Genomic DNA, 23,881 nt, shown 5'->3' with positions numbered 1-23,881 from the left:
ACACCATGAGCGGGTGTCACCTGGCGGGTCCCCCGACAGCAGAGTGGCTGTCAGCTGTGGGTGCTGCGATAAGGAGGGCTGACTGCGGCAACCAGTTGGGGGTTGTAGCCGAGGCATCCCACACCAGTAGGTAGAGTGCATGCACTATGAAAGCACTTGTGGTGCCAGAGATAATGTTGAGTGGTGCTGGCACCCCCCCACTCCTGATTGATTCAGAAGGCTGGACGCTGTTGGCACGTGGTGGTCCCACCTTGCGTACTGCATGACCAAAGTGTTGCCCCCTGGGCAGGCCTGGAAAGGGCCCTGGAGGCTGAGGGTGGCTTAAGCACTTGGCCTCATGCTTGGGGGGTCTGAAATGGTGCTTCTCCCCACAGATGATGTGAACTTCTCCAATGTGAAGTGTACACCCTGGAAGTGGCCCAGTGTTGCTTAACGCTTTCTGGAGTTGTCGGGCTCTGCTGTTGCCCCAGTAAGGACTGACCTCTTTTTTAGAGACTGCAGGTTAATGGTGTGTTACTGGCCCGTTTAATATATTAACACAGTTGGCGCATTCGAGGCTTCCCCATTATAGTATCAATTGTGATACGTGATCGTGGCCTGGATTAAACTCTGTGCAGTTCAGTGTCTGGTATGATGAGGGCCTGTTTGGTGTTGCTTAGTATGGAGGAGTTTGAGAGCTCGGGGTGCGATCACATCTGGTGCTCAATCTCCTGGCATTTGGCTTGCCTTAGTTTGAGGTCAGTGAAATTTCTGCTGCCTTGGAATATAGGGCCAACAAGCCTGTCGAATTGCATCATGGACAAGGATAAGGCGACGCAGATCACGCAACAGATGAAAATGGACCAATATTCTGCCCTGTGTACAAGTAGTGGTCAGCAGTCAACGGAGGGGGACCCGCCCCGACTGTGTCAGAACCAATGGGAACTCAAATACTAGTGGCCATTGAGGTGTCTGGCCTGGCTGTGCAGGCGAAGGTTGTGACAATAGCGATTGTCGTAAAACTGTTGAGAGGGGACCTGTGAAAGGTGGTGGAACAATCAATGGAAACAGAGAGCAAGGGGACCTAACTCAGGGAAGAAGTCTCTCACCTAAAAAACCAGTGAGCACACTCGAAGCACTTAAAAAAAAAAATGAAGGCGAGAATGGAAAATGAAGAGGGGGAATTGCACAGGTGTAACCTCTGATTCGTGGGCTTCCCAGAGGGTGCTGAGAAGGGAGGTTCTGAAGTTTTCTTTAAAGACTGGATAAAATTGACACTCTTGTCTGATAGGTTCTCCAGCTTCTTCGCCTTGGAAAGAGCATATCAGTCCCTGGGTCCATCCCCTCAGCCGGGGGTTCCCCCGAACGATTAATGCCAAATCCCTGAACTACAGACACCAGGATGACATTTTGCGGATGGTTTGAAAGCAGGGAGACCTGAAGTTTGGCAATACAACCATTCAAAGCTTTCCAGACTACACCAGAGCAGTTGCAGAGACAATCGTTCAGTGCTGTCATGCAAAAAATGTCGACCATGGGAATGCAATATATGTTGCTATATCCTGCTGTCAAGATGAAGGTGATTCACGATACCCAGACTTTCTTCTTCATGACACCGGAGTAAACATGAGATTGGCTGGAGATAAGAAGTGGGGACAAAGATGAGAGACAACTTGGAACTAGGCGTCATTGCGAACATAGCCATGGAAACCGAGCAGATGGAGAAGGAGGACTCTTTCTTGGGCAAGGGCGATAGTGAGAACTGCTGTCACTTTCTCCTTGGAATCTCAACAGCAGGAGAGCAGAGGCCAGGGCACTGGTCGAGATGGTTACATCAGCACCATTCTCTAGCATCCGCTCGTAGATGCAGGAGGAGGTCGGGGGGACGCCATTGGACACTGCAGAGGTCTGAGGGGAGATAAGTAGTGGTGTCAGAGGTTGTGTGTAAGGGTCTGCACCACCAACAATTGAGACAAAACCCTGCCTTAGATGGGGTGTTTGCACTGGCAGTGGCTTAAATATGACAAATGGGGACATGTACACCTGCAAAGTGACACTCTGTGTTTGCTTAGATGCATGTCTATTCTTCTTGAATGGTGTTACTAGATCCTTCATTACATAATTAATGTCATTGGGATAGTTGCATAGGAACGGCGGCTTTTAGGGGGGCACAGACACTCCCTATTTCATTATCCCTACCAATGATATTTTGTTTGATTAGTATATTGTTTTATATTTGCAATTATAGACCACTTGGTCATTTGTTAATCTTGAGTAGCAGTTGTGCAGACATTCACATCATTGCAGAAGGTAGGAAACTGGACACATAGGAGTGAGACGGGGACTAAGTCACCTTTATTTATCTTTCTGCATCTTCAGCATTTTTCATAAAATAACGTCTGTGGCAGTTTCCACTGTACTAGTACTAGTTCAGTTGTGGGGTGGTTACCCAGGATGGGGGGGACAATGTTCTAAACTAGTTAATGCACAGTACTTTCATGTATATAGCAATAATACATCCTATGAAGATGTGGGGGTTGGGTGGGGTGCGTGGTGGGGAGAGTGCTTGCTATTGGAAGAAAGGGTGGATGTGTGCAGAGTTGATTTGCAATGACTGTAGCAGTTCGAATGCTGTCTTGGAATGAAAGCGAGCTCACTTTCTTCATTAAGAGATACTGGGTACACTCCTACCTTAGCTAAGAGAAAGCATTGGTTTTCTCCAGGAGACACACCTCATGGAGGAGGAGGCCCAAAAGCCTGGTCAAAAATGGCAGGGGCAGCTTTACTCTGTTACCTATTTGTCATACGCCAGAGGGGTGCCGATGTGAGTGGCACCAGGAGTTCTTTTCCAATGGAGAGGGCAGGCAGCGGATGTGCAGGGGTGCTACATACTGTTGCATGGCATGCTGGATGGTCGTGAAGTGTGCCCGATAAACATCTTTGCCCCCAGTATTGAGGATGGAGAGTTCTTAAATGCTTTGGAGTCTGCGCTACTGCCATATGCAGGTTTTCCAATTGTTTGGGCGGGGGATTTAAATTGTATATTAGATTGCCTATTGGATAGGCACTTATGTGAGTGGGCATGAAACCTCGCATGGTGACTGGATTACAGGAGGTTATGCACCCGCTTCAATTGTAGATGTGTGGCAGGAGCTTTATCTCACTGCAAAGGAGTATTCCTGTTACTCCCCAAAGCATGGTACACATAGCAGGTTAGATAGATTCCTTCTTGCAGGTGAGGGAGTTCTTGACAGTGTGAAAGCATCTCTAATCAGGTACGGGTTTTCTCTGACCATGCTCCTCTACTCTTAGAGTGTCAGATGTTGAACGGTGCTCTGCTATCCCTTTGTGGAGGTTCAGATCTGAGTCGCTAGGGGAACCCAAATATGCAATAGGTATGCAGGAAGTGCTTCTGGTTTTTTTCGATTCCAACTGGGGTACGGTGAGTTCATGTGGGATGGAATGGGAGGCTCTAAATGTAGTCGTTAGAGGGACGAGCTTAGGTGAAACATATGGCATTAGGCAAAAAGCAGGAGGGGGAACTGGAAGAGAAGGAATCACAACTTTCTGAGCTGCAGGGATGGATGCAGGAATGGAAGGGGGAAGGGAAAAGACAGAGTTGACAGAAGCACGCAGACTAGTGGTGAAGGTCGATTGGCATGTTCTCATAGACTATCGCCAATGACTTCATAGAGAGGGGCATCAGTCGGGGTGCATGCTGGCATGGTTGTTTAACCCCTTCCATGCTCATGACGGAACGGTTCCGTCATGAGCGTAAGGTGGCCTGTGCTTATGACGGAACCATTCCGTCATGGTTCCATAGGCCCAATGGAACGTTCAGCACCGCAGCAAAATTCACGCAGCACAGAAGGGGTTAAGAAGGAGCGCCCTCATCCAATTCTCGGTCTCTGAGCACCTGATAGTGTAATGATTATGGGCCAGATGGCTGTGACACAGCTGCTGCCTGCTCACCTTGCCGAAATATATACTGCACCACAACAAGTGGAGGATAGTGGAGCTGCCGACCTTCTGGCTCTGGTTGCTCTGCTTTGTTTGATGCCACCACAGATGGAGGAATTTGGCGAGATTATAACATTAGAGGAACTGAAGGAGGCACTCTGAGCTATGGCTAAAGGGAAGTGCCTGGGACCGCACGAGTTGCAGGTAGAGTATTGACTAGCACACGCTGCCACCATGCTTCCGGCACTTTTGAAATCCCTCTTGGAGGCTCATAACTGAGGCGTGCTTCCACCACACATGCGAGAAGCTATTATACTTATGCTTCCAAAGCCAGGCAAAGATCCTGTAGACCCGGGTTTATACAGACCTCTCTTCCAGCTGAACTAGGATGTAAAAACTCTCACAAAAGTGTTAGCGCTACGGCAAGTAAAGGTTATGAGACATTTGGTGAGGGAGGACCAGTGTGGTTTTGTGCTGGGGAGGGGATCACACATGAACCTATGAAGGTTAGCTTACCTAATGCATGGACATGGGAATCTGTCTTCAGAGCTGATTTGGTATTGTTGGATATAGAAAAGGCCTTCTATACCCTGTCATGGCCGTGCCTGTGGAAAGTCCTGACCCATATGGGTTTGGGGACTGGATATGTTGCCCACAGTGAGAGTGTGATTGGGGACAGATGTGTTGGAGGCCTTCAGTATAGGAAGGGCACTTGGCAGGGATTCCCACTGTTGCCACTTTTGTTTGTGCTGGTGATGGAGCCACTCGCGATATACTTCAGAGACCAATTGCTAGATTGGAGCATACCAGTCAGAGACAATCATCATGTTGTCTCGGCATGTGCGGAGGACACGGTGTATGTGAAGGATCCTGAACACACAGTCCTGCTCCTCATGCAGCCACAGGGACATTTTGGCAACGCGACTGGGCTACATGTTGATCACCACAAGACGATGCTTTATCGACTGCCTGCCTTGGTGGGTAGAGAAGAGGGACATTTTTCAGATGTGGGAATGCCATGAGAAACATACAGCTTTAAGTATCTTGGACTCCAGATTTATCATTATAGCCATCTCCAATATGTATTGAACATGAGGAAAATACTGGAGGGTCTAGAACGCTCAACCAATTCTGGATCATGCTGCCACTGTCGGTAATGGCTAGGGCGGCCCAGAGCAAAATGGTCCTACTGTCTTGTTGCCTCTATTCGATGCAGAACTCTGTTTGTACACTGCCATCAGAGATGTTTAAATGACTAGATAAGTTATAAATTGATTTGGTATGGACGGGCAAGAGATGTAGGGTGTGTCTGGAAGTGCTGAAGCTGTATCAAGGATTAGGGCTCCTCGATCTGCAATAGTATTATTTGGCAGGTCTCTTACAATATGCGGCAATGTGGTGGGATACTGAACCTAACTGGGAAAAAAGCTTGATGTTGAGGTCCCCTGGTACTGCCCAGCTCCCTTAGTTGCTGATGTGTGGCAGGGATCTGCTGCCGGACACTCCTTTTCAGTCACCACTGTGGTACCAGCAGGAGCCATGGCAAGTCCTAAAGTTATCAAGAGAACGCCATACGACCCACTTTCCCGCTTTGGTGGTTATTACCTTTTCTTGCGTATTTGCTAATCCATGAAAGTTAAGGGTTGGATAACAGAGGGTTGTGAGACTGCGGGAGATCTGTATATGAGTGTTATTTTCAAGGACCTGGTGGATATGGGAACACACTATGGAGATGATGATCAACAGTTTCTGCAATATGCAAGCATTTCACACACTGCCTGAGGGATATGGCTGGATATGGTAGCTCAGTGGACTAATGCATCCACTGGAGCGGCCTATGTACGACCTCATGAGCACAGGTTCAAATCCTGGTGGGTCCTCTCAGCCTTTCATCCATCTGAGGTAGGTAAAATGAGTACCATTGAGTTGGGTAATTTGAAACATCTGTTATTTAGCGCCAAGATACCTACGGGTGAACGTGAGCTTTACAAATACACATGTTACATTATATGGCCCACCTTCCAGAATGAGCCAAAAAAGTCATGGGGTAATTCTAGACCTGGGTTCCTATAATGCTATTACCTCCAAACTAAATGTAGTCCTGAAGGCTGATAGGATGACGATTGTTGCCGCACGACAGGAAGCTTGGGACAGGGACGTGGAGACACCACTATCAGACAATGAATAGCACAGGGCTTGAGAGCAGGTGTGTGAGGTGGCTAGTAACGCCCGCTGTAAGCTAGCACCCTTTTATTTTCTTAAGCCTATCTGACCCCAGCCCAACTGCATTGGGCATACCCGGCGAGATCACCAGGTTGCATTAGATGCAGGACTATGCCTTCAGATTTCTGCCATGTGGCTTGGTGTTGTGCACGTCGGGCATACTGAAGAGATGTATGTGGAGAAATGCATTGAGTGACACAGGTGGCTGTGGAAATCTCAATCCATTGTCTCAATACAATGTCATTGTATACTGGGGTTGCTGCCTTCCCCCCACTACAAGGGCAGAAAAATGCAATATAAATTTGCCCAGCTGGGCCTGCTACTAGCACACCACCACATAGCTCTTTATTGGGCCAGCCCCATACTCCCATAATTCTCAAAGAAGAACTGAACATTACTATCATTGACTCCGTCTCAGATACCCAAATGGAAATGTGTATACTCAAAGTGGAGCTGTCACATCAGGAAACTTTAAAGGGTATGCTTTTAGATCGCCCTCTGGGGCCACTTAAATATTTTAATCTGAAATTAATTGAGAAAATTGCTACGCACATTATTGCCTCCAGTCATTTTCTACTTTTAGGAAATTTTAATATCCCTAGTACGGATAAAGAGAACACTGAAGCTGCTAGCTTCTTGGCTGACATGGCCACTTTATGCCTTGGAAAGATTAATACTGGCCCCTCACATTTGGAAGGTCATACCCTGGACATCATATTCGCTAATTCCCCTCTCATAAGTGCCGATCCTCCTTGCCCATTGATGTGGTCGGATCATTCCATGATTCCTTGTCAGAATACCAGCTGCCTCAGACAGCAATCGTCTGGAGGTGCCCAGATGGCCCTCCAAAGACGATGGCATAAAGTCACGTATGACTCTTTCAGCATCTTTATACGCCCCCGATATTCAATGAACACATGGACAGTACCATGAAGCTGAGGGTCTTTAACAATAATAGTAGCACAATAATTGATACGCTGGCTCCGTTAAAACATCGAATTATCAAATTTTGGAAAAAAAGTCAAGATTGGTACACGGCAGAGTTACGGTTGGAAAAATTCTGATGTAAAGTGCTGGAAAAAAGCTGGCGTAAATACCACCTAGATAGTGAAAGATTCCATTTCAAACTGGTCCATGCTGCTTATCACAAGAATTTAACAATAGCACGGAAAAATCATGTTATATTAAAACTGAACGATGCAAGAAATTTGACAAGGGAGCTATATAAAGTCCTTAACTCCTTCACTAAGCACAGAGCCTGCGCACAACAGACTATCCCCTCTCAGGGACTGTGTGACAACATAGCTGTGCACCTCGATGATAAAATTAATTTGATTTATAATCAATTCCCTCAAAACCCCTGTCACCTGGAGCCCATTGACTCTAGTTCTCTTACAGTTAAGGACTTAGATCAAGGCCTGGGTTGTTTTCAAGGTATTCAGATCTCTCAGGTTGAAGCCATGCTTAGTTCGGCAAAATCCGTCTCTCCCCTAGATGTGTTGCCAGCACACAAATATGCTCTGCTTCTAGCCGCCCCTATTACTGAGATTTTGAACACCTCTTTAAGCAAAGGTATCCTGCCTCTTGATTGGAAGTCCGCTCAAGTACTTCCTATTAAGAAGAAAGATCAACTGTCTGCTGATGTGCTCTCTAATTACCGCCCCATTTCACTCCTCCCTTTGATGAGTAAAATGGCGGAGAGTTATATTAACACTCAGTTAATGGACTACCTCGACAAATATGCCTTTCTTGATCCCTCTCTATCTGAATTTAGATCCAACCACTCCACAGAGACTACCCTTATTGGGGTTACGGATCATATTAAAATGGCACTGGATGACAATAAAGCTGTGATACTGGTCTTATTGGATCTGACAGCAGCCTTCGACACGGTCTCTCATCAAAAACTTATTTTTCAACTGCGGGAGTCCAGTCTGCTGGGACAGGCACTTAAGTGGTTTTCCAGTTTCCTAGACCAGCGCACTCAGACCATTACCTTGGTCTATTCCGCTCTCAAACCTTGAAACTCTCTAAGGGGGTGCCCCAGGGCTCTTGTTTGAGCCCAACTTTGTTTAATATCTATGTGGCCCCCTTTGCCAAGGTTATTAGGGAGTACGGTTTCACTCCTTTCTCTTATGCTGACGATATCCAATTGCTCCTGTCCTTTAACAAGTGCAGTGAGTCTATTAATCAGCGTTTTGCTAAAGGCATGTAGGCCATATCGGAGTGGATGACGAACCACTGTCTGCAATTAAATGCGTCCAAGACAAAAAATCTTGCTGTTTGGGTCCAGCCCAGAGTTTCTGATCCCCTAGGTGGGGGCCTACAACATTGGGACCTGCCCCTACTCCTGCATTGATGGCAAAAAACCTGGGAGTACGCTTAGATGTATTGTTATCCATGAAGGACCAAGTGATGACAACGGCAGGGACTTGCTACCACACCCTTAGCCTTTTGCGCATAGTATTTCGATGGTTGCCTCTTTCTGTAAGACGAGTCCTGATTAAGGCATGGACATTGGCCGCTTGGATTATTGTATGGCTTTGTTGACATCCGCAAACGAGTCCCCTATTAAACAGACTGCAGATTGTACAAAATGAGCGGCATGCCTGGCCCTTAAAAACCACCTCACTCCTCTTCAGGTCCACTGTTACAACAACTTCACTGGCTCCCCATCTGTCAGAGAATTAATTTTAAGTTTTGCTGTCTCATCCATAAAGCTTTATATGGTGCGAGCTCCAGCTACCTGTCAGACAAATTTAAAGTCTACTGTCCGAATCGCCTTTTAGATCGGAAGGTAAAGGGTTGCTGGTGATCCCCGGTTTTAAGAAGTTTAGAAAAGGAGGCAAAACCGTTGCCCATCTAGCCTCGAAATTTTGGAACACCTTGCCCGAGGACCTGCGTAAATGCTCTAATTTTCTCTGTATCAGAAAACTCCTGAAAACTGCATTATTTAGAGCTTAATCCTGTCTGCCCATGTTTAATCTGACTTTTCTGATACAGTAACGTGGAGGTACCCCTACAGGGGTGATTCCTGCGCTCTACAAATCACATACATACATACATACCCCCAGGCTCCCTAAATGGAGGGTGAACCTGCTGGAGTGGGTGGTGGCCGGGGAGTGTAGGCTTCAGAGAGCGCGCAACGATAAACATGCGGAAAGGATATTGAGATATGGTTGAGTATGCTGGATGTACTTGGGGACAATGATAGGGAACAAGGTGAGGGGGGGGACCAGGATGGGAGTGATGAGGAAGGAGTCACAGCTGCAAATAGTGAGTGTGAGCAGGAGGGTGTATTGGACTCACATGCATCACCCAACAGTGTACATGGATCAGATCAGCGAGAGATTGTTGATAGTTCCTTGAACACATGTAGAGACGGGCTTGAGTCTGAGAATGGAACCCCCCTCTGTTATGCACACACACCGCTTTATTGCAATATGGTGGATGAGGGTAGAAGGGAGGTCTTGGTCACTCCTTCCTCATTTATGACATTGAGAATACATGTTTCCCCCTGCCTGGGTTCTGTACACACCCTCAAATGAAACTGTCCATGTCAAATTGTAATAATGCTGCACTGCTGTATTCTGCATCATCTTTATAAAAAACTGAATAAACAAATGTATTTTAAAAATAATTCTAAGCAGTCACAGGCCCTCTTCGTAAGTGGGTGGCACCACTAGTAGAGCCAGAAGCGTCTTTGCTGGCATGAAGCCTGTCATTGTCAAAACTCGAATGATTGTGGTATCCCAATGGAGAGTTGAATGGTAAATGTGACAATTTTGGGAAGATTTTCAAGCTACTGTTTCATCCAAATTTGGCCCTTCGACCTTTTAATCTCATTCCGTTATACTGTCAATGACATTTCTTCCATATGCAATATTTCACGGCCTCAGTCAAAGCTGCTGCACTAGAAGACCCCAAACTGCAGAGTTTAATTTGGCACCAGATGCTGCAAATGTGCTTAAACAGGCCGAATTTAGCACTATTTTAGAACTATACAAAGTTAATATTTATATATGTATTTTTTTTGCTGAGACTGAAAGCGCCGCTTCTAGTGGTACATTTTACTTTATCCATTTCCTCTTTTTATTGATGACTGGCCATTTCTTTGCTATTTTTGTACTGACCACATTGTTGAGCAGGCTGTTGCTACATTAAAGGTGTCACAGCAGATCTCACTGCTATTAGTCAACCAGATATGCATGCATTTGCTTTAATGGGGAATATATGCATAATCAGGTTAGACGATGATCCTGAAGAGAGATTTGTTGATTATAACAGATGAGAGTTTAAATGGCTCCCATCTCGTTAGGAGGACTAGGTGAACAAACCAGCTTCAAACTGTACCATGCACAGCTATGTTTAACTTAAAAAGAATAGGGAAAACGGCTACGACAAGCATTGGGAAAAAAACAGGTTGTGCTGTTTTATAAGTGAAACTGATTCTTCATTGATTGCACAGTTTGTGTTTGCATGGATGGGTGAACGTGCTTATGAGTCAATGGATGCATAAATGAGCCAGTGCATAGGGGAATCAACCACTGCCTCAATGTACATAATAATTGACCATGTGCGCAGATGAGTACAGGTTGAGGGAGTTTATAAATAGATGAATGGTTGAATAAGTAAGTTCCTTGTTGAATGCGTGTTACAATTTGGGAGTGAATGAAGAGATTGATGAGTGAGCGCAAGGATGAATGCAGCTAGCTAACACTAATCTTAAAGGGTATGGCCTCTGACAGCAGTAGCAAAAGTGTCATAAAATGTCATGATGTACTAATATGCCAGTTTGTGCCAACAATGCCCCCAATATATATATAAATATTTAGCAATATAATACTTGTGTAAGTTCCTATGTTGAAAGGGGCCTACAATATGCAATGAATGACCACAGTTATGACAATGCAAGAACTATGAAGGTGTGGGCACCATAGCCCCAAGATGAACTCTTTGTGGTACCCTGAGCATGTGCAAAGGAATGTACACATGGAATGTTGTGCTGTTCCATGCATCATTTTGAGCCAGTACGTCTAATGGCAGAGAGTTGATGGTGCCTGAGGCATTACAGCAATAAACCTACTATCTCATCAACAACATGTTATTGGTGAGTCATCTTTACAAACTAGGGATCACTTAATAACCTGATTACATTCTCCATATGTTAGGATTACCATTGCCACTGTTAAACATGTTCAGATTTGGCTCATCTCTCAGTAATCATGAAGGAATGTCCAGATTTGCACCATCATGCATTAAAACGAACTGTAATTTTTGCCCAGCCCATTCCTCAGAAGTCATTAGTGCATGTTTATATTTGCCCATCACCAGGAGTACTGAGTCCATGTTTAGAGTGCACCTTCACCCTTTCCTCTTGGATGGTGGATCAGACCCGCATCCAGCTATCTTGAATGCATTGTAATTTAGCAGACTTGGCTGCATGGGCACAATCCAAGCTCACATTTACATCACCACTCATTAAAAATGTGTGCATGTTTGTTGAGATTTTCACAAGTAATTCTCTAATGTTGACCTGTTCGATTTGCAAACATATTAAAAATAATCACAATTGCAAATATTATGGTAAACCATTTTAATGTGCACAAGAAAACGCGCCAAATGTACAAAACCATTTTATAAAAATCACAGGATTTGCAGCTCGGAAATGGTGATTGGCCATGTGCTAAACTCATGTGATTCAGAAAAGCCTTTCCGAATCACATAAGCGGTTTGCAGCTCGTTCCGAATCACAATTAGGAAAGGCGTGTAAGGCACATCCCTTCCTCACTGGAATTTGGAAGGGTATGTACTGCATCAACCCCTATTGTAGTGGCACAACACTGATATCTAACTGATTTGGAAAAGCAAGTCTGTTCTCTTAGGATAGTTTTCCTTTAGGGAAGGAAAGGCCTTAGGGTGAGTAGGCAGTTTTTCATGGCTCCACTGCCTACTCCCCCGATGGATTTTTGGGAAACTTTTAAACCGGCCAGCACCTGTTCCTTTAAGGAACACAAGCTGTTTGAAAAAATGGAGTCAACATTCCCTGATAAAAATAACAGGCCTAGTGAAAATAAAACAAGACCAGGTTAATAAATGATTAAGGAATGTTCATTTTAAAAAACATAAGTGAGACTAATGGAATAACGCATTCTTTGTCCATCAGTTAATCTGCACATAGTTACACTGTTGGTTTACAAGATGGTGGAAGTTCACTATTCCTAATGTAATACAACAAACATTTCGGATAATGCTATGAAAGCAATATTCTTGCCTTGGATCTATGCAACAGAGCTACAATTGTTATCTTTCTCAGAGACTGCATCAAGATGTAAACGTGTAGGTCCAATTTTCCACCCAAAAGTAAAGAGACCAATTTCCCATTTCAGTCCATTGCGGCAAAATATGCCACTTCTTGATGGTGGCATTTGGAAATGTGTGCATTTCTGATCAGTGTCTATTGCCGATGTTTGGCTGTGAAACTTTGAATAGATGTTTGTGTTTGCGGCTCACACGTTGCACCTTAATAGGGTGGGAATCTCAAAGGGCCAAGAGTAAACAACGATAATTTACTCCACTTCTGTTGGCATACAGCTACATTTGAAGAACATACATGTACCTGGTTTCCAAAGCGAATTGCAGGAGTACTCCTGGCAAAGTGTGATAACAGTGCCCACATTTATAATTATTTATGCAAATTGGAGCATATGTTTTGGTGATGGGTTTGTCCATGTTTCTCCTTAGAGTGGCCCTCTGTAAACAACTTCATACATTTTAGCGGTATTCTCTTACCATTGCATGATCACTCCTACATGCATAACCTTGGCAGGTGCCCATCTATGTGTAAATAAAAGTCCACCAGAAAGTAGCTACAGGTGACTTGTGAATATTCAACAAGGTATGTAAGAGAAAATATTGAGGCCAAGAACATGGACCTGCACGTATATTGGCTGCACCGTATCAATTTTCAACGTATTGTCAAAGCAACATACGCTGGGGAGAAAAGATCCACTGTTCTAGCAGCCATGAAAACAGCGAAGATTATTAGATGTTTAATACAAAACAATCTCGATGATATGGGGTGAAGAACATCTTTTAAAAAGTGTTGCAATGTGCATTAGGAAGATGCAGTCCAAATGATAATTAACTCAGAACACTATTCCCCCTGGTGCCCTTTTTCGAGGGTTTAAGCCCAAAAGGGATCTAGGTACGCACTGAGGCTATTGCAGTTTTAAAATAACGAACACTCCTGTCATAGTGAAAGTTCAGTATAAATAAATAAGGGCTGATTTTGGAGTACCCTCCATGCCAAACTTAAGGCGCGCCCGTCTGATATAGAGGTGAGTGGATCTTAATTATGGCGACAACTGAGCCTATTCCAGCTCTGCTGTCGGCATACTCCTGTTACTGCCCGACAGAGTACAGGGTGTCTGAAGTTAACACATAACACCATATACGGCTTAAGTATTTTTTGGGGGTCTCTCACCACCAGGTGGGCAGTGATAGGCAACAAAAATACAACAAGCATTTGCAATGCAATAGGTCTCGCATTAGGAAAGTTTGAGCTAATGGTATTGTAAATGACACATTTTTAATTTATGTGTTGGTTTTGAAAATAGCGAAATTAATAGCTTTGTCATTTACAAGGCCAATAGTTATAACTTTCGCAAATGTGACACGTATAGCATTTGTAATGCAATATGTGTTGCATTTACGTGAGTAATATGTACTGATATTGCAAATAACAATGGCTTCTAATTTTTTTAAAATAATTAATACTTAAATAAAAGTTATTGTAATTTATATGGTAATAGCTAAAACTTTTGTAAATAACTTTTTTGAAGATTAGCGTAGAAAAATGCCCCCCTGCAGAATGAGATGCAGCCAGTCACCGGAGGCTCCCTTATTTCAAAGATATTCATTAGCCTTAGGCTGAATGGGGGCTCCCTAAAGAGTTGGGGACCCTTAAGGGTTGGGCATACAATGTACCGCAGGGGGCTCCATAATGCCCATGGGTCTCCACTAGTGAGGGATAGACTCTGATAACAAAGGAAAGAGGAAGTCACTCTAGTGAGAATTAGACCCTGGCAATCAGGGACAGAGGCGGGCTTTGCCAATCAGGGACAGAGGCGGGCTCTGCCTATCAGGGACAGAGGCAGGCTCTGCCAATAAGGGACAGAGATACGTACTGCCAGTGAGGGACATAACATACCGCTAAGTGGACCCTGACAGTAGAGTCAGAGGTAGGCTTTGCCAGTGTGGGACACGCCCCTCCCCTGCCAATAATGGACATGCTGTAGGTGCGAGGGATTACTTTGCTGCCAACAAAGGACAGGGTAATTCGTTCCCTGTTAAAAGGGCTTATGAGCGATTCTGCCAGGAAGAACAAGAGGCAGCCTTTAGGACTGAGGAACATTTACTGCTAATGTGGGACAAACCCTTTGAGTGGGAGATAGATGCATGGGCTGCCAGTAAGGTGCATGCCTCCCACTGAGTAGTAGGTTCTACTACTTAGGGACAGAAGCTGACAGGACCTACCACTGAGGGGCATCTTATTTCATTCGATCCATTTATGTACATGAAGATTTAGCTACAATGTTAGCGTGAAAAAAGACAACAGACACACATGTTGTTTTAATGAGACAGAGGCAGCCTCAGACAGGGACATATCTCTGGCTGGCAGTAGTTTTCTTGGCCAGTAAGGGAGAAGGGGTTCTCTTGATAAGAGGGCTGAGACAGCCTCCTCCAGTATGAGACAGTGGGAACTCCTGGGTGGACAGCCACCCTCAGTGAATACTGGAGCTAACCCCTGCTTTGTTGGACCCAGATGCCTTACTAGTGAGAGTGACAGAGACAGCCCCCCTCCCATTGTGAATCACGGTGATCCCTCCATAGATAAAATGAGAGACAGAAAAAAGTCTGGGAGGGAAGTGTGGGAGACAATCACTCTGTCTCCCTGGTGTGAGATTAAAGGAACTCTCACTTTAAAGATGTTGACTCAGCACCTTAAGCTTGCAATACAGGGGGCTCTGAGGAGGCAGGGATAGAGTCAGTTCACTCAATGCCAGAGAGGGAGAGCCCTGAGGTCAGAGGAGGACAGAGAAAGCCTCCAATGCTGGCGGAGACCTCTCATGAGGTTTAAGGTATATACACATAGCTCCCAACTGGCTCCTGGTATGCTAGAGTTATTTATATACCTAACGGTGAATGGGTGCAAACTTGCTTTTTAAGATTCAATTGCAAGGGCGTGGAGTGACTACGCTTATTCTCTAATGGGGGAACACGAAACTACAAGTCCCATATTGTAAAGGGATGGCTTAAAAACGAATATAGAACAGCTGAAGAGATCACACATAAGAAAGAGCCACTTGGGTCTAGATTGAGACACCTCAAGCAGTGGAGGGTTATGAGACAGATCCTTGATACTAGGTGCACCACCCTCATTAGCTAAATTGTGATGGGCTTGAAGGTGCCCTCCTTGAGGGAATGTTTGTTATGGAGACCAATGTAACACCGTCAGCCATTCTGGACTTCTGTTTAGCCAAAAGAGTACTCACTTCGCATACTGCTATACATTTATTACTTTTCATGGAAAACGGGAACATTGAAACTAAAAGCCTCAGCGTGCAAAGTAATGTTGTTTAAAAAGCCATCATGTGACACTATTAAGCAGTATAACGTGACTGAGAGCACTGAACTACCGGTGCTGAAAGACAGTGAATCACGATAAAATTCTGTAAGCAAGGACACCCCTGCATCTGAAGAAAAGGGACTGCGCATCGGAGTGCCGCCGCGCTGCCCGCGGCGACCCGGAAGCTCTTGGCCGGCCGGCGAATCAGGTCGCGGCCGACCGGAAGTCCCGCCTCCCGAGGTCCGAGAGGCCGATTAAGAAGAGGAGACGAGCCGCGCCGCGCCGTGAGGAGCCCGCCGGAAGAGCGCAGTCGGTGAGTGGGGCCCAGGGCTGAAGTGAAGTGCGTGCGTGCCTGTGTGTATGCCGGGGAGGGGAGGGGGGAAGTGTGTGTGTGCGCGCGTGCGTGACTGTGTGTGATTGAGCCTGTATGTGTGTCGTATGCCTGCGTGTGCATGCGCGCGCCTGTGTGTGTGTGTGTGTGTGTGTGCGCGCACGCGCGCCTGTGTATGCGTGCATGCAGAGGGGTGGGGGCTTGCTGTGTGCGAGCAGGGGCTGTGAGTTGATCTGCGCAAGCGCGGGTCAGACGCGCGCTCCCGCGGGGAAAAATGCGAGCTCGTAACAGATTGGTGTCCTCATTCCCAGCATTCTCACTAACGGGCCACAATAGGTCTGAAGCAGACACCCTTCAATGCTCACGCATTGAGGGTAGGTCTGCTCGACCTAAAAACTGACCCTCACACCAATGGTACCGTTCATTTTACATTTTTCAGTAACACTCCTGCTGTGGAAGTTTATTTTAGAAAAAAATAAAACTTTATAAAAGTTTGATGGACTGTGTTTGATGGAGGAGTCCATCAGAGTTTTGCAACACTGACAGGAACCCCTAGTCAAAGTTAAGAATCATCTTTGGGACCAGTGGATGTCATATCCACCATACAACAGTCGGCCAAAGTCTAAATCAGGCTCTTAGTCTCAAAGCAGTACTTCTGCTTTCAAAGAATAACAATATCTGTTCTGTTCTACATTTCAGACAAAGGTAGTAGTATTTGTGAATACATTTACGACCTGTAGATAGATCCGCTCTAAGAACTCTTGAAGGGTTTTAGGTCTGGGTCTTTTACTCCTTTTGCGGACCAGTGTCTTCTTTGGTGCAGTTTCCTCTTCTGAGATAATATCAACATATATGAATTTGAAATTTCCCACCTTGTTGTTTAGCATGCCCGTCCACATGCCCATGGGGGTTTTGCTGATAATGTCTATGACGTCTCCTTTCTGGAGAAATAAGTTGAAAAATAATTACGAAAACACATTTTTCTTGAAACAATGATTAGGATACATGTTTGTAAAATAATGTCATGTAAAATGATGCACAATTAGATTGCGTTATAGCAAAACGCATTCAAGTGGACTTATACAACGTAAATGCAATACTTTAGACATATTAAAATGCGGGCCATGTCACTTATGCAAAGGCTTTATATGAAACTGGACATTATGTTATATTGCTGTGCATGCATAAGTCCATGAAAACACACGTGATTGTGATAGAGAGGAAACAGAGACAGTGAGAAAAACCGTACATACAAAAAAGTACATTAGGACGGTTATAGAAGGATAGATCCTTAAAAGGACGCAAACAAATGATGTAGCTGCATATTCAGCTATACATTACAGCTCACCTGTTTGCATAATTTATATCTAAACAATGCCTTTGTCTCAGCCGTGTTTTTACTGTGGTTGGGAGGGGGCATTGCTCACTAGGGTACAGGTGGCAAGGGAAGTGGGCTAATACATGTAACTTTATCTAAGTAAAAATTAGTCTATTAATGTAAGTCAGAAGGAGGAAAGGCTAAGCCAACCATCTGTATTGGGTGTTGAATGCATATAAGTAAGGTCTGAGTTAAAATGCACATAAATAACTATCAAGTGGTTGCATTTGATGGCCATTTGAATCAACAAAACGTCTTGGTCATAAGGCAGCCAACCCCACACTGAGCAGAGCTTTCCGTTGTGCACTGTGGGGAGAGTGGCAACAGGGCCTGGCCATGGCCAACCTCCTGCATGCAGTCAACCGCATAATGTGCATGGCGTTCAGACGTGCTTGGTGGGTGGTTGGCCACAAGGCCCCGCCTGTGGCCAAATTCCCCAAAGTCAGCCAACCTCTCACTGCACATGGCCTTTGGCTGTGCATGGCTGGGTGTTGGCCACTGACCCTGGCCCTGGGGACCCCATCCACAGGGTTTTTTTTTTTATAAAGAGGAGGGTGCCTCCCTCCCAAAGCCATTAAAAGCCCCACGGAGCACATACTCCAGAGCCTTTTTTTATCAAATGGGAGGGAGTCCTAAGCCCTCCCTAGCCTTGGTGCTATATTTTGGCTAGTTTGTGTATGGAAAGTGCCAGGGTGATCCGTATAGTGGGGGCTGAGAAAAAACGAGGGACTGAAAACAGGAAATCCCCATGCATTTCCTAAGATTTCTTTTAGAAGGACTACAGCAAAAATTACTGAATGGAATTACACCACATTTGGCAGGAAGCTAGATCTTGGTACACAGAAATTTGTTCAGTAGTTTTTGAGAAATGAAGATTAAAAAATAATTGTATATCTTGACTGTTGGGTTCGCAAGAGGCTTGAGAGGCTCTTGTGGGAATGGCAATTCAAAAATAGAGCGTTCTCATTGGCCCAGGGTACTTTATTTACCTAGGGTCAATGCACAAGTGAGCACTCTGATTGGCTGCCAGCAACATCAGAACAAGTTTACTGGCAGCCATTATAGGACTCAGGGACTTAGTCCCCTGGGGCACAAATAAACAGTAATTGACAATTTTTGCCGCAAGCCGGCGGGACTACTGCTAAATCAACCAAAAATCGACAAGATGGTGGCTCGGGCTGCATTGTTTAATTAAGTGTAGGGCAGCATGCAGCCCCCTCCTGGAGCCATTATAGTCCACGGGGAGCCCACCCACAGTGGCGCATTCTATAAGGGAAGGGGAGAACTGCCCCACCCAAGCTAACATAGGTCCCATGGACCTATTCCCCTTGGCTGATTTAATCAATTAAAGGCAGAAGGGCCACTAGGACCCCTTCCCAAGCAATTTAACACACAGGGGAACCCGCCCCCTATGCAGAAATGTCCCAATAGGTATAAGGGGGCCTTGTGGCAACAGTCTCCTAGCCTCCAAAGGCCCTGGGGATCCCATCCCCCAGGGCTAATTAACTTTTTAAAACGGAAGCCCCCGCCCCTTGAGCCATTAATGGCACTGGGGGCACCAGGCACCAGCATGGGCAGGGAAACTTGCATTTGCTCCAGCCTGGAGGGAGCATTTTCAAATCTTCCGCCAAACAAGACCAAACACAAAGTTTGCTTCCAGCGGGCGGGAGCTTTTAAAAACGTTCCCGTGAGTTGGGAGCAGACTTGAGATCTGTTTTCCTGCACTGATGCGGGCATAGAAACAGATTAATGTATTACTCCCACCCGACAGGAGCAGCATAAATAGCTGTTCCCAGTGGGGGCGGGAGCAATGCCAGCTTCCTCAGTAGGTGGAGAGCTGGCTGGGGCTGCAAGGTTCTAGTGCTCCCCCTGCGGCACCCACTGTTGTGTATGGTGGGTGCCCTGGGTGGGTACTCACCTATATGTATATATATACTCTCAGGGGGAATATGCCTGATAGAAGAAGATTATTTTTATATACATATATTCTCCAATCCCAAAGGGACCAGACAGAGACCCCACAGATCTCCAATAACTTTGATTTATTTGTTACACATCCACCATAACATGTTTTGTGACCTTGCACACATCAATATGTGTATTAACATACTTAAGGCCCTGGTGGATGGGATACCCAGGGCTTAATGAGGCTCGGGGAGTGGTGTCAAATGTAACGCCGTGGGCGATGGGATCCCCAAGGCCTAATGAGGCTTGGGGAGCGGGCTTGTGACGCCCTCCCTTTTAAAATACTTAAAGCCCTGGAGAAGAGCTTCCCTGGGCCTAATGAGACTCGGGAGGGGACCCATATGGTCTCACCCCCCAGTTGAGATGTCAACAGTGATGTCATTGACGGTCATGAATGATGTAATATGTGACATCATCAGAAGTGCATTGCGGTGGTGCAAGTTATTGTTAGCTTAACTAACTATAACTGCCGAATTTCTCTTGTTTTGTATGAGTGAAATGTCCAACTAACTATATCGTCCCTGAAACCTGTGGTTTTTGAGTGAATTTCTAAGGTTTTTTAAATGCTAAGTTCTAACTATAAAGTCCCTGAAACCTATGTTTTTTTCCAGTGCATTTCAAAGGTTTTTTAAAGGCTAATTTCTAACTATAATGTCCCTGTAACCTATGTTTTTTTCAGTGAATTTCAAAGGTTTTTTAAATGCTAATTTCTAACTATGCCTACAAAGGTAGGACATGTGAAGAAAGAGGAAGAAAAGCATAGAAAAAAGCAAGACAAATGCAGAAAGAGGCAACAGAAGTCCAGAAAGACAAATACAAGCACAGGAAGAAGCAATATGTGTGCAGAAAGACCCAACAGAGGAGTAGAAAGTCCTCCTGTGCCCCCAACTTTTTGCTGATGGGTACTGGTGGTAACTTACTCTGACTAACCAGGCCTAGAGCCAGTGCTATGCTAAAAGACACTTAGAATACAGTGAAAACACCAACACATACTAGGGAACACTATGCGTTGGGGTACCCCTGTGATTATCATGACCTCCTCTGTATTTGCAATGAGTTATTGCCTTTGTCATTTCATGAGTACATAAGTAGTGACTGTATGATACGAGTGCTACAAGGAGAGTGTGTGGTGATTTTATAAGTGCTTGGATTTTGGCAGAGTGATTGGATAAGTACATGCTGCTGGCTGGGTGATTGGAGGAGTGCATGGGTAGTGACAGGGCGATGGCTGGACTTCATGGGTACAGCCAGGGTAATTGCAAGAGTGAATCAGTACTGTGTAGGTGGTTAGAGGTCTGCATGGGTAGAGCACAGAGGATTGTACCAGTGTATGTGTTAGTGCCTGGATCATTGCATAAGTACATGGGTACTGACTGGATGAAGACAGTACTGCAAGGAGAGTGCATGGTGAATTTATAAGTGCTTGGGTTTTGGCGGAGTGATTGGATATGTACATGGTGCTGGCTTGGTGATTGGAAGACTGCATGGGCAGTGCACAGGTGATTGTACCACTGCATGTGTTAGTGGCTGGGTCTTTGCATGAGTACATGGGCAGTGACTGGATGATTAGCGTACTGCAAGGAGAGTGCATGGTGAATTTATAAGTACTTGGGTTTTGGCAGAGTGATTGGATAAGTACACGGTGCTGGCTGGGTGATTAGAGGAGTGCATGGGTAGTGACAAGGAGATGGCTGGACTGCATCAGTAGTGCTCAGGGGATTGTAGCAGTGCATGTGTTAGTACCTGGGTCATTGCATGAGTACATGGGTAGTGACTGGATGATTAGAGTGCTGCAAGGACATTGCATGGTGATGTTATAACTGCTTGGGTTTTGGCGGAGTGATTGGATAAGTACATAGTGCTGGCTGGGTGATTGGAGGAGTGCATGGGTAGTGACAGAGGGATTTCTGGAGTCCATGGGTACTTCCTGGGTAATTGGAGGAGTGAATCAGTAGTGTGTAGGTGGTTAGAGGTCTGCATGGGAAGTGCTTAGGGGATTGTATCAGTGCATGTGTAAGTGCCTGGGTCATTGCATGACTACATGGGTAGTGGCTGGAGGATTAGAGTACTGCAAGGAGAGTGCAAGGTGAATTTATAAATGCTTGGGTTTTTGCAGAGTGATTGGATAAAGACATGGTGCTGGCAGGGTGATTGGAAGAGTGCTCAGGGAGTGACAGGGGGCTTGTTGGACTGCATGGGTAGTGCTCTGGAGATTTTAGCACTGCATGAGTTAGTGCCTTGGCTATTGCATGAGTACATGCGTAGTGACTGGATGATTAGAGTAATGCAAGGAGACTGTATTGTAAATTTGTAAGTGCTGGGGTTTTGGCAGAGCGATTAGATAAGTATATGGTGCTGGCAGGGTGAATGAAAGAGTGCACAGGGAGTAACAGAGAGATTGCTGTACTGCATGGGTAGTGCTCTGTGGATTGTACCAGTTCATGTGTTAGTGCCTGGGCCATTGCATAGGTACATGGGTAATAACTGGATGATTAGAGTGCTGCAAGGAGAGTGCATGGTCAATTTGTAAGTACACATGTACTCATACAATGTCCCAGGCACTAATACATTCACAGCTACAATCACCAGAGCAGTACCTATGCACTACAGCATTCCCCCGCCACTCTGTGAGCACTCTTCCAATCACTTTGTCAGCACTGTGTACTTATCCAATCACTGCTCCAATAACCTAGCACTTATAAATTCACCATGTACTCTCTTTGCAGTACTCTAATCATCCAGTCACTAAACATGTACTTATGGAATGACCCAGGCACTAACAGGTGTAGTGCTACAATCCCTGAGGACCACTTTGCACTCCAGCAATCCCCCTGTCAGTCTTTTACCACTATAGGTGTTATAGTTGTTTGGGTTAGTACATGGAAAAGGGCTGGGTGACTGGAGGAGTGCAACGGGAGTGACAGTGTGATTGTGTGACTGCATGGGTACTACCTGGGGAATTGAAGGAGCAAATAAGAAGTGTGTAAGTGGTTCGAGGACTGTATGGGTAGTGCATAGGGGATTGTAACAGTGATCAGTTAGTGCCTGGATCATTGCATGAGTATATAGCTACTGACTGATACATTAGAATACTGTAAGTGCCTGAGTGAATTTATAAGTACTTGGGTATTGGCAGAGTGTTTGGATTAGTACATAGTAGTGGCTGAGTGACTGGAGTAGTGCACGGGGAGTGAGTGGGTCATTGCATGAGTACAAGGGTACTGACTGGATGATTAGAGTACTGCCAGGAGAGTGAATGGTGAATTTATAAATGCTTGGGTTTTGGCAGAGTGATTGGATAAGTACAGGTTGCTCACTGGGTGATTGAAGTAGTGCATGGATAGTGACAGGGCGATGGCTGGACTGCATGGGTAGTGCTGAGGGGATGGTAGCAGTGCATGAGTTAGTGCATGGGTCATTGCATGAGTGCATGGATAGTGAATGGATGATTAGAGTGCTGCAAGAAGAGTGCATGGTTGGATTGTGTTTCAATTTTTCGTAGTGCATTTGGTTTCTTAGTTGGCGATTAGCTTCCTTTTCATATGCACCACGGTCCTGGATTATCACGTTGCCGCCTTTGTCGAAGATGAGTGGAATAAGAACAGTAAAAAGACAATGGAAAGATTCATCAAAAGGAAATACCCACAACAAACAGTTAGAAACAGCCTCATAAAAACGAACACAAAAACACGAGAGGAATGTTTGAAGAGGAAAAATAAAGAGGATGATACTGAGACGGACAAAATTCGCCTAATCATGGATTACTCACAAGAAAGTGAAAGGATAGGCAAAATCCTCCGTAAGAATTGGAAATTGTTACAACTAGACAACACTGTCAGGGAGCTCATGGGAACGCACCCTACGATAACATATAGGCGTGCAAAAAACCTCAAGGATTACCTAATACACAGCCATTTCCAGAGAAAACGACAGGATGACTGGCTGAAAACCAAAGGATTCATGAAATGTCATGGCTGCAAAATGTGCCAGATAGCCAAACAAACAAAGGAAATCACGCTGGCTAACAAAAAGAAATGGCAAATCAGACAATGCATAACGTGTAAAACACCGTTTACTGTATATGTAGTGGAATGCCCGTGCCCCATGCAATACGTGGGAAGTACAACTGTGGAATTAAAAAAACGTATCTTACAACATATGAGGGCCACAATTCATAAGGACCGCTCCAATGCCATAGCCAAACATATGGAACTATCACACCAGGGTGATTGGCAAAAACTGAGATTTTATGGCATTCAGACAATAACCAAAGGTGAGCGGGGAGGTGACCGAGCGAAAAAATTGAGACAAGCTGAATCTAGATTTATTATTAACCTGAGGACTCTGCACCCGAATGGGTTGAACCAATCGGAGGAATTATATGTGCACCTGTGATAAGACATTTGAATCAGAA

At 45.2% G+C, this 23,881-nt stretch overlaps 1 protein-coding gene across 3 annotated transcripts in view; it reads right to left on the bottom strand.

Annotated features, from left to right (window-relative positions):
* SAMSN1 (SAM domain, SH3 domain and nuclear localization signals 1) overlaps window positions 1–23,881 on the bottom strand; it is a 523,635-nt gene that overhangs the window by 68,311 nt on the left and 431,443 nt on the right. For 2 of the 3 annotated variants that reach the window (XM_086934053.1, XM_086934055.1), the window contains one exon: window positions 16,859–17,065. In XM_086934053.1, the coding sequence (XP_086790179.1) occupies window positions 16,859–17,065 (207 nt within the window). The remainder of the gene's footprint in view (window positions 1–16,858; window positions 17,066–23,881) is intronic. The other variant, XM_086934054.1, reaches the window with a different exon arrangement.

This window comes from Lissotriton vulgaris, chromosome 8, assembly GCF_964263255.1.
Source record: "Lissotriton vulgaris chromosome 8, aLisVul1.2, whole genome shotgun sequence".
Taxonomy (NCBI): domain Eukaryota; kingdom Metazoa; phylum Chordata; class Amphibia; order Caudata; family Salamandridae; genus Lissotriton; species Lissotriton vulgaris.
The sequence above is the reverse complement of the archived record's forward strand: the minus strand, read 5'-3'. Positions and strand labels throughout refer to the sequence as shown.